The sequence below is a fragment of the Cynocephalus volans genome, chromosome 15, assembly GCF_027409185.1.
Source record: "Cynocephalus volans isolate mCynVol1 chromosome 15, mCynVol1.pri, whole genome shotgun sequence".
Taxonomy (NCBI): domain Eukaryota; kingdom Metazoa; phylum Chordata; class Mammalia; order Dermoptera; family Cynocephalidae; genus Cynocephalus; species Cynocephalus volans.
This window is the reverse complement of record NC_084474.1, coordinates 18,038,894-18,050,911: the sequence shown is the minus strand read 5'-3', so window position 1 is coordinate 18,050,911 and position 12,018 is coordinate 18,038,894. Positions and strand designations below refer to the sequence as shown.

General features: G+C 41.5%; 1 protein-coding gene across 1 annotated transcript in view; it reads left to right on the top strand.

The window, feature by feature from the left end:
- Positions 1 to 12,018, top strand: part of CA8 (carbonic anhydrase 8) — an 87,022-nt gene that overhangs the window by 40,190 nt on the left and 34,814 nt on the right. Inside the window, exons 4-5 of the mRNA XM_063080004.1 lie at positions 5,369 to 5,464; positions 10,409 to 10,471. Of these exons, the coding sequence (XP_062936074.1) occupies positions 5,369 to 5,464; positions 10,409 to 10,471 (159 nt within the window). The remainder of the gene's footprint in view (positions 1 to 5,368; positions 5,465 to 10,408; positions 10,472 to 12,018) is intronic.

The window sequence follows — 12,018 nt, the reverse complement described above, 5'->3', positions numbered from 1 at the left end:
GAGGCCGCGGGTTCAGATCCTATATAGGGATGGCTGGTGTGCTCACTGGCTGAGCGCGGTGTGGGTGACACCACACCGAAGGTTGCAATACCCTTACCGGTCACAAAAAAAAAAGAAAAATTGAAACAAAAAGATGTTAAATAAAAATAAAAGTAGAGGTTCTAATATGTTCCTGACCATCATGGGATTCTTTTTTTCCCGCCATCTGTCCTCTCCAAATGGACCATGTTTAGTCTTAGAAGAATAAATCTCAAGTGTCACTTTAATTGTTAGGGTCCTTTCTCTTTATTTCTATTGCTACTAGTCTTTATATTTAAACCTCCATTGGTCTCCACACTTTTTTGTTTGCACAACCTGTATTAGGGTTCTCCAGAGAAATGAGGGCAGGGAAAAGGGAGAGAGAAGAGGAGAGGAGAGACTGGGTTTTAATTTAAGGAATTGGTTTATGCAATTGTAGAGGCTGGCAAGTGTGAAGTCTGCAGGGCAAGCTGAATGCTGAAGTTCATCATGCAAGGGTTGATATTGCAGCTCAAGTATGAAGCCTGGAAGTTCAGGTAGAATTTTTATTTTGCACTCTGGAGGCAGAATTTCTTCTCTTTTGGGAGATCTCAGTCTTTGCCCTTAAGGCCTTCAACTGATTAGATGAGGCCCACCCATGTGAGGGAGGATAATCAGCTTTATTCTAAGTCTATTGATTCAAATATTAATCACATGTAAAAAAACACAACAACATCTAGACTGGCATTTTCCCAAACAATTGGGCACCATGGCTTAGCCACGTTGACACATATAATTAACCATCCCAAATCCCTATCATAATTTTTCAGCTGGAACTTCTGTGGTGACCTCCTAATTTATATTCCAGCCTCCAGTGTCTACTACTTCCAGTTCAACCCCCACACTGCCAAGGGACCTTCGAAGGAAAGGGTTTGTTATGGGAGAGTTTGACTCTAGGCAGAGTAAGTAATAATAATATTCATTGCAGTAATATAATGCAGTTATGATAAAATTTAAAGCTCTGTGTAGCCAACCCCTCTGCCTTTCCAGACTCATTTCTTGTCATCGCCAGACTTACATAGCCTTTGGCTGTCCACAAAGGTACTCTTAGTTCTTTAAGTGCACTGATAATTTTCATACATCAGTGACTTTGCTTTATGGAACAGAACCAACACTAATATGAGGCAAAATATGGTAAGATTATAGGAATAAAGAAAGAGCTGTGGAAGAACAGATGTCAGTGTGAATAATTCAAGCTTTTGAGATCCAAAAGAACTTGGTCATGGTGGGGAGAAAGGAAAGGGTGAGATAGGCTGTGTTAAGGGCTGAACTGTGTCTGCCCCCTACTCTCCAATTTGTATGTTGAAGTTCTAACCCCCGTACCCAGGATGTGACTGTATTTGGAAACAGGATCTTTATAGAGCTAATTAGGTTAAAATGAAGTCATTAGGGTAGGCCCTATTCCAATATGACTGGTGTCCTTATAAGAAGAGGAAGTTTGAACACAGATGGGCACAGAAGGATGACAATGCAAAGCACGGGGGAAGACGGCCATCTAGAGGCCAAGGAGAGTGGCCTCAGAAGGAACCAGCCCTGCCGACACTTTGATCTGACTTCCAGCCTCCAGAACTGTGAGAAATAAACTTTGGTAGTTTAAGCCACTTAGTCTGCAGCACTTTGTTATGGCAGCACCAGCAGGCTAATACAGGCAGAGTGGAGCCCCAGCAGGCTAATACAGGCAGAGTGGAGCCCCAGCAGGCTAACACAGGCAGAGTGGAGCCCCAGCAGGCTAACACAGGCAGAGTGGAGCCCCAGCAGGCTAACACAGGCAGAGTGGAGCCCCAGCAGGCTAACACAGGCAGAGTGGAGCCCCGAGCAGGCTAACACAGGCAGAGTGGAGCCCCGAGCAGGCTAACACAGGCAGAGTGGAGCCCCGAGCAGGCTAACACAGGCAGAGTGGAGCCCCGAGCAGGCTAACACAGGCAGAGTGGAGCCCCGAGCAGGCTAACACAGGCAGAGTGGAGCCCCGAGCAGGCTAACACAGGCAGAGTGGAGCCCCGAGCAGGCTAACACAGGCAGAGTGGAGCCCCGAGCAGGCTAACACAGGCAGAGTGGAGCCCCGAGCAGGCTAACACAGGCAGAGTGGAGCCCCGAGCAGGCTAACACAGGCAGAGTGGAGCCCCGAGCAGGCTAACACAGGCAGAGTGGAGCCCCGAGCAGGCTAACACAGGCAGAGTGGAGCCCCGAGCAGGCTAATACAGGCAGAGTGGACAGTGCTCGGGAGCAGAGTGAGCTGAACTGAGAAGCACAAACTGCAGTGTGTTGTTCCTGTGGGCCCTGTAGCTACGTTTTGCTACTAGGTTGCAGCTCACAGGCTGGGCCGTGGCCCGAGTGTGCTGGAAATTTGCCTGGTACTTGAATGTACCATCCTCTGGGATGTGGAAAGGGGTGATGTTTTCTTTGGCCTTAAAATGAGAGAAAGCACCTTCAAGAGAAAAGGGTTTCTCAGTACCAGGACAGAACTTTGTTTTTTAAACCTTGAGTTGCTTGTTGACTGTGACGGAAGAGTCTCTCCTGCCCCTGAACTGCAAGGTCTCAGGTGACTGTTGAAGATGCAGACGGTAGAAGGAAGGACAGGTGGTAGAGGTTCTCTTGCTGCTTTCATTCTGCATTGTTGTACTAGACACACAGGGGTCACAGTGATCTTCTGTTAACCTTTTTAGCTTGGGTTGACTGAGGTACCAGTATTTTCCTAATTTTTTTCTTTTTTTAAAAAATACACTATTTTTTTTTAGAGTAGTTTTAGATATACAGAAAAATTGTGAAGACAGTACAGAAAATCCCACATACCCCATGCTCAATTTCCCTTATTATTAACATCTTACATTAGCATGGTACATTTGTTACAATTAATGGATCAATGCTGATACACTCTTAAGTCCGTATTTTATTCAGATTTCTTAGTTTTTACCTAATGTTCATCTTCTCTTCCTATACTGAAATCTTAGTTAGACTCATGTCTCCTTAGGCACCTCTTGGCTGTGACATTTTCTCAGGCTTTCCTTGTTTTTGATGACCTTGACAGTTTTGAGGAGTCCTGGTCAGGTATTTTGTAGAATATCCCTCACTGAAATTTGTCTGATGTGTGTCTCAGGATTACATTGTGGTTATGGGCTGTTGGGAGAAGAGCACAGAGGTGAGGTGGCATTGTCATCACACAGCAGGGATGCGTACTCTCAGCGTGACTGATCACCGTTGATGTAGACCCTGGTCAGGTAGTGCTTGCTGGGTTTCTGCACTGTAAAGTCACTAGTTTTACTCCCTTCCCATACTGTACTCTTTTTAAAAAAGTCACCATGGACAGTGCACACTTAAGGAGTGGGGACTCTCAGTTTTTTTAAACACAAAGTAATGTGAAGCAGTTTTTGAATAGCAGGTATGAGTGATGCTGCTGAATTATGAGGAGTGGCAAAAAAAACACCACCATGCTTTTTTTTGGCTTATTAATACTTTGTTTCTGGAAAAAAAAAAAAAAAAAGAAAAGAAAAGAAAAGAAAAAAGGCCTCATAATGTTGCCATGAGAAATAAGAAAAAATGTCAGTTTGAACTTTGTAATTGGTCGAATAAAAGTATATTTCAACCTTGGTCCTAGACTTCCTGTGTTGATTTAATTAAGGCCGTTAGTTCTTATCTGTACCACTAGGACTCCTATGCTATTGTTGCAGTCAGACAAGGAAAGATTAGAATTAGTCTGTCTTCTATTATTAATTGGGAGGTTATAGAACATTGTTTTCTTAAAGACAGTGCCTTTCCAGTTACAGTTACTGGGCAGTTACAGTCCACTTGAGTTTTTCACAGCCTGACCTAGCCCGGCCTTGTTTACGGTCTTTTCCTAGATACCGTTTCTATTATTGGCAGATGAATTTGTTACCTCCCTCTAGTGGTCAGTTTAATAATCTCAAATTCTACTTGGACAAATTGAGCAGTGGAAAAATCAAATTTGTGGCAATCCTTGTGATAATTTTCCTTAATATTTTAGTATAGATGCTAAAATAAATAGCGATTGAATTTTAATTATGTCTTGTTGAATTAGAACTAATTTTTAAATGGGGCAATGTTTTAAGGTGGTAATTATACCTTGATTAAAAGCTATCATGATGGAGGTAGTATTATAGACAGAAGATTTATTTACCTAGCTGCTATTTTGTTAAGAACCTCAATGGCCATTTGATTTTTAACCAGGGAATTGAATTTGGCTTCTTCAAGTGCTTTATCAGTGCTGTAGGAGCAAGTGCTTATTCTAGATAAACTTGAAAGCTACAAAGCTTTATGAGGCTAAGAGTGAGGGAGTTCTCTGAGCATTGTTTATCATTTCTTCACAGATAAAGTTTTATCTCCAGTGCAGGAAATAGCTTTCTTTTAGAGATTTACATCAGCATTTATTATTTTTCCATGGCTTTTAAAAATGTGGCATTTTTAATAGGATGCTATCTCTGGATATTCTTAGGGAGGTGAAACAATATACCAGAACTTGAGACTGGCTTTGTAAATTTCCTGATGGAAATACTGGGTGATGCAGTATTTGGTTATGCAGACACTAATCCTTTGAATGAGCTTTAGCATTTGTGCCAAGACCTGGAGTTTTGTTTCATTGAGATCCAGAGGGGATGATGTTTAAGGAAAGACAACTAAATCAATATGAAATCTGAGAGTCCCCCTAGTTGTGTTTCTGCTGATCAGTACTAAAATTGAATTTGAGAGGCAACGATCCACTAAGCATTTCTTCTGTTCAGAAATGAGAAGGAAGGAATTCCTACAGAGAACTGGTATTGAAGCAGTATTATATTTGTGTCTGTATTAGTCTGCTTCTGGTGCTTATAACAAAATACTGGAACTGTGTGATTTATAAAGAAAATGAAACTTATTGCTTACAGTTTCAGAGGCTAGGAAGTCCAAAGTCCAGGGAACACATCTGGTGAGTCTTCTTTGGTGGTGACTTCAGCAACGCAGGGTATCACATTGCGAATACGGCAGGAGCAGAGAGAGAGAGACTCTCACAGGCTCTCCTTTTAAAGCCTTCAGAAACACACCCCCGACCGCTATTATTAATCCATTCACTAAGATGTGGTCCTACAGTCTGGTCATCTCTTCGAGGCCCCACCTTTCAATTACTATAATAGGATTTCCCACCTGTTCTCAACAGTATAGTGAGGATTAAGCCTCAGTGAGCTTGGGGGCATCCAGTCTACAGCAGTGCCTATGTGTGGTGCCCTTGTTGCACACGATACCATATAGATATAGGGGAGAAGTTGCTTTGTTTTCCTGAATACAAGTGCATTAAATGGTGTGATCTGTCTGTTGTCACCATCAGCTCCATTTGATCCACTGGAACTCCACCCTGTTTGGCAGCATTGACGAGGCTGTGGGGAAACCGCTGGGAATCGCCATCATTGCTTTGTTTGTTCAGGTAAGTGGTCTGCTGTGATTGTTATCTTGTTTAGAGATGCTTATTTCTAATACATGTTGTAAAATATTTTTTATTCTCTCTTAATTTTATTACTTAGAGCTGAAATTAAATACGTCTACAGAGAACACTGATAATTTAAAAACAGAAAACTCATTCTTTGTAATTCATGAGAGTTCAGCCATATTCACTGGAAGAAAATAGTTCATTTATTTATTAGAAATTTTCCGTAGGGTGACATTCAGAGTCTTTGATGAAATGATTTAGAAATGTCTATGAAGGCAAAGTTCATTTTATTTATGAAAAAGAATTTCAGAAGATGTTTTTAGACCCTGATTTACTGCAAAACCTAAGAAAAACCAATAATATAATCTTAGTAAATTACTTTCAGTCTTTGTTATTAATAATTTTCACTCCAAGATAATACAAAGTGATTTGAGCTCTGTGTTGGACAAAGGATGTTACATAAATTTAGTCAAACGTACAAAAGTGGGTCACATGCTTTCAAAGGTAAAAAGTTAATCCAGTTCCTAAGGTGAATCTTTTTAACTTTGTTGTATCATGGCCTTAACATGGTAAAAGATTTAGAGGTGAAAGAGACCCTGAAAATTTTACTGTCCCCCTCTCCTGCCATGTAATAGAAGAGAAATCAAGGCCCAGAGAGGTCAAGAAATGTTTACAGTCACACAGCAAATTTAGTGCGACCAATCAGGACCAAAAACCAGTTTCAGCTCTTGTGTGGTTCCAGGCTACTCTTTGATAACCTGGGATTGGAGCAGTAATGATAGCACAGTGGTCTTTAATAACTTAATTTTCCAAAGAGAGTTGGGTAATAGCCATTTTAAATTTGCTTTTTGTGGCATATATATCAAGAATGTCATTAATTGCAACAATTTTCTATTATATGTATATCTAAGATATTTCTTTATTGATGTTTGAAAGTACCCATTTGGTTTTAGCTTCTTAGTATTTTAAAATCAGTGTCTTGAAAGTATGACACATGCCATAGAATTTAAAAGCAAATACTTATATTTTCAGATGAATCCTCTTTTCTGTATTGTATGGTTTTTTCACAGGCAGGGTACTATATTCCTATTTTAAAACTGCATTATATAAATAAAATGGAATCACACAATATTGATGAAAAATGTTTTAATTATACAGGTACACATTTTGATAATCTTTAGTATATTGAAGTAATAATTATTAAAGACTACTCTTATACTTGGAAAAAAGTCAATAAAGCATCCAAATCTGAGAAGTTGAGGCAATAGAAGGCAAAAATCTCATTATGAAAAATAAAAATAAAAAATAAAATTAACAGTATAAATAACCGAATATTCATAGATAGAAGGGAAGAGAACATGTTCGTTTCATCTTTGGAGTTGGCACTCAGTAAATTTGTGGATGGAGTGAGTTATGATAACTTAATATTTTCATTCACTGATTCCTAGAATATTAAGAGGTGACACGGGCTAGTGGAGCTCTGGCCTTGGAACCAGCGTCAGTACTTTCAGAAAAAAGTGGCGTCCCTGTAGGCAAGAGAGAGCCTTGAGAGCATGTGCACTTGTTCTAACTTCCCGTAGGTTCCTTAGGTTATCTATGTGAAAATGCCATTCTCTGGAGAGAGTAAAACTACAGACACTATGAGAGCAAAATTTCACCAAGAAAAGAAGGACTGGTCATGAGGGTCAGATGAGGCAGGGAGGAGAAGGGCTGAACTCCGTCCAGGGCTGGCACTCAGGCCAGAGCGGTGGACAGAGCGGGGAGGAAGTCAGAGGCAGATGTCCCTTTCGGGAAGCTTGACAGAAGGGAGGAGGACAGAGGGGCAGTAACTGGTGGGGATGTACAGTGAATCATTTGGAGACCTGAGATCTGCCTGTGGTTTTATTCTGAGCAAAAAGAGCTAGTGCAGACACAGAGCTAAAACATACTGGGAAGAGAGAGTATAAAAGCAGATGATATAAGAGAGTCCTGGAGGAGACAGGAGGGCACGGGATAGAGAGCTTCTGTGGATGCACTAGCCTCAGATAGGAGGTGACCCACCCTTTCTCCAAATAGAGGGCCAGGAGGATGGGGGTGAGGGGAGGTGGGCACAAATGGGGCCAATTTGTAGGTGGGGAAAGGCAGTCATTAGGGAGTTCATGCCTGATGACCTTTGTTATCACCGAGACATTCAAGCAAAGTTACTTGCACAACAAGGGAAACATGGGTGTGGGGCTGGGACTTGAAACAGTCCAGGAGGGGATGATAACGGACTTGACAGTCAGCGAGGGAGACGTGTGTGAGGCTGGACATCACAGATTATACAGGACAAGGTATGGTGAATGTGCTCTCTCCAGGCAGGGGAGGGGAGCTTTCTAGCAGGTTGTCGCATTGGTCCATCGTAGAGCAGATGACTTAGGAGGACAAAGGGATTAAAGACTGGAGAGTGGTTGAAGAGATGTCATTCAGTCTAGCTGGGAGGGCAAGGAGCTGAAGCGAAGAGGGGCCTGAAAGCCGTGGCTCCTGAAGATCAGGGAAAGGGAAGAGAGAAAAAAGCCGGAGAGGGCTGAATGGTGAGGAGTTCTGGCCGGAGAGAATGGTCTTTGGATTGAAGTTTGCAGAATGAAAGCAAATGCAAGGCGTGTTCTCAGCGTTGGTTTGCTGAGGAGGAATGGGGCTGAAGGCCGTGCACTGAGCGGGAGGAGACTCAGGCCAGTGAGGGGATGGGTCACCCGCGTGGATGCTGAAGACCTTGGGTGACAGCAGGAAGTGATGCCTGGGAGGGAGTGACCAGTCGGTCGGTAAGTGACGAGGAGGGCATGATAGCATCAGAAGAGGACAGCCTTGTGCGTGTGGGTCACAGAGCGCTGAACCAAAGGTGACAGTAGAGCCCTGGCCACAGCCTGCAGTCCCGTCTCCCTGGGAGGCTGCACAGTGTCCCCTCAAAAGGCCTGAGAGAAAGCTGTGGCCCTGGGCACACCTGAGGGGCTTCACTAGACCAGGAGGTGGTGAGAGAGCTTGTCAGAGACGGGGCCACCATGTTCCACAGAGCTCAGTGGAAAACAGAGGAGATGGAGTTGGAAGTGGAAAACACAGGTGGGACAGGGCTGAGATTCCAGGAGAGGAGAACCAGCCGGGGTTTTTTAAGTTTTCCACGGTGGGAAAAGGTGGCAAAAGTAAGAAATTAATTGACCTCACAGTTCCTGGTGGACTCGGCACCAGGTTGTGTTACCTGAAACTGTTGCAGGATTTTAGCAATTGGGGTGTGTAGATTGTCACCTGTATTTACTTTTTGGTAGTTATAACATCTTCATACAGAAATTTGTCAAGGAAGGAAAGGTAAGAGGTGGAGGAATTGCTGGAGTTTGTCACAGGTTATAATATTTTGCCCATAAAGTAAAGAATCTTTATAGATAGAAGGAGCAGTTATGGTTATTAAGCACTACTATGTGTAAAAACTGTGTCTGATGCTGTACGGTATTCAGTTTAAGAATAATAATGTATAATATTAATTGACTTACAATGACCCAAGCCCTGTTCTAAATTCTTTGTTTGATTTAGCCTCATCTTCAACCCTATCATTTTTATCCTCCCCGCTGAATAGATGAAGGAGCTGAAGGACACAGAGGTTGGATAAACTTGCTCACGGTCACACAGCTGACACGTGGCAGAGTCATAATCAGAGCCCAGGCAGTGCAACGAGAGTGAGCTTGCTCCTTCCTGCGCCACTACACTGTGTGGCCTTATGGTTTCAGACGTGGACTCTTGAAGAGTTGGTAATCTGACAGGAGGTGCATGGAATGAAAACAACACAGCTGTAGGCGTAGACATCCAGATGTTATTCATAGTTAAACTAACAAAACAAAGTGAGGTCCATTTCCCTGGCAATCCAGGCTCCTGCACTCACAGGCACATTTGCATTAGGTTTCTTTCTTTCTTTTTTTTTTTTTTTAACTCTAAAGAATTCATTTTCTGTTTTTAGAGCCGTCTCAGGAATTACACTTGGAAAACAGTTAAAGTCTTGATTATTCTGAGCTGATTGGCCTTAGGCTGAGTGTTTCTTGTCTCCTTTTCTTTTTGGTGCCCTTTCATCCAGCATGTTTTACAGGTGGTTAACACTGAGAGAAAGAGAATGGAAACATGCTGACAGCTACTCTAGCTTCTTATAGGTCATCTCCAAATAGTTATATGGAAGGGGAAAAGCTGACTATAACAATGATTGCTTATCTGAGGTTATAAATTATCTCTGCTCCACTACCACGGACCATTGACAGTCGATCAGATTGCACTTATAATTTTTAAAGTTAAAGTCAAGAATACTAAATATTTGAATTGTTTTAAGTCTCAAATTTCCTTGGAGCATTTTATATAGTAAAAATATATATAATGATAGGCAACGTTTTAAAATAGAGGGCTCCTGAAAGCATATTCTTATTTATTTAAGAATAAAAAGAGGGTTATAGAATTATGTCCAATGGTAATCAGAAAATGTCCTGATTTTGGTGACTTTAATGTAAAAAATCACATGCCCACTTTTCTGAGTTAATAAAATTTTTCAACATTGATAAAACCTTTGTAATGATCTATAAATGTTAAAGGTAAAAACTGAAGGATTTGAAGATGTACTGAGTAGTTTTGATTCAAAAATATCCTTAACATTTTTGTGTAGCAATATTTTATGATTTGATATATTGTATATTCTATATAGCACAGGGAATGATATCTATACATAGCAAGAAGACATTAGAGTGGATTTTTGGATATTATATACCTAATATTTTATTGTACTTCTGTTACAACTTTAATTACCTTTAGTAGACCTGGTTATTAATAAAAATGTCATTTAATTATTCCCCAAAAAGGACATTCAGGTAGACTGGAACCTTGGTTCTGTTAGTTATTTTGAGTAAAACTAAGCATTTTTAAATGTTGTGATTGTGGTTTACGCTTTATATATTTCAGATAGGAAAAGAACATGTTGGCCTGAAGGCTGTGACTGAAATCCTCCAGGATATTCAATATAAGGTAAGTCATTACTTAAAACAAATAAAACTGCTGGTTGTGTAAGAGGTCCCCATGACCACCTGTGGGTTTGATGATTTGCTAGAAGGGCTCACAGAACTCAGAAAAGCTGCTATACTTAATGATAATGGTTTATTACAGTGGAAAGAAACAGGTCAAAAATCAGCAGAGGGAAAATGTGCGTGGAGCAAAGTCCAGGAGAAACCAGGCACAAGGTTCCAGTTGTCCCTTCCCAGTGGAGTCACATGGGAATCCCCCTAAATCTCCCAGCAATGACATATCACATGTGTGAAGTGTTGCCAACCAGGGAAGCTCACCGAGCCGTGGTGTCCAGGGATTTTATTAGGAGAGTCATGCAAGCACAAGGTACCTGCTTTGTAACTAACACCAGCTGCTCAAACTCTAGAAGTAATTCCTCTTCCCTCCAGCAAAATCAGGCCTTCACCATAAATCACATTGTCAGGATAAACTTATCTGGTCAAACTGGTACGGTATGCCCCAAGGCCTCAGGTATACAACACTAGGAGTTCACATAAATACAGCGTGGCCCAAGGCCTTAGGCATACAAAAACACAGCACTCTTATTGGGTAAATTATTCCAGAGGCTCAGAGATTATAGCTCAGGAGCCAGCCAAGGATTAATTTTGAAGACAGGCATTTATTTGGGATGTGCAGGGTTTGAACAACACAGGCCTACTGAGTCAACCCTTTCCTGTTACAGGAAAGTTATGTAGATAAAACAAATAAAAATTTGGGGAACCACACTTCAAAGGGCTTACATTAAATAAATCTTTTTAAAAAGTACACATATGCCAGAAGATAATATCCTAGAGAAGTTGATTTAAATCAATATGACCCTTCAATGATATGGCCCAGCATTGCTAGGAAGCCAGGTTCTGTTATAAACAGTACCTTCTGTGCTCACACTGAGTCAGTTGAATCCTAGTGGCCTTGGGGAGGGGAGTAGTTTAGTCCTGTATGGCTGCTGGAGATACAGAGCAGAAGTTGAACTTGCTCGACTGAAGGGGATCCAAAGCCAATTCTAAGATCAGTCTGGGAATTAGGTCTGATTGATTAGCTCTACACTAGCACAAGCCTAGGGCATCTTGAACCAGGCAGAATCTCCACACAAGATCTCCTGAGCAGGCTCTGAATAAACCCAGCTACCAAGAGAAGCCCAGACTGGTCAAAAGAAGCTGGTAAAAGGGGTGAGGGCACATTTTGACTAACATTTGTCCAATATAAATGGGCCAAGAAAATAGGCTTTATTTCTTCAGCTAAGAGGACATCAATCGTTATGGAATATAAGAGGATAGGGGGAGGCAAGTAAACTGGATTCTTAAATGCATAAAGTAGACCCAGGAAGTGAGGAAGAGATGTAGAGGTTATACAGTAACTTTCCCTGTTACATCTGTGTGGACAGAATCTTGTCTTAGGGAAATTCAATTCACATGACAGGTATGTCTGCCTCTAAGGCCTAAGCAGTTTGAATGACCCAATTTAAAATAATGATATTAAATGCAAATTATTCAATAAGGGCACAAATATTT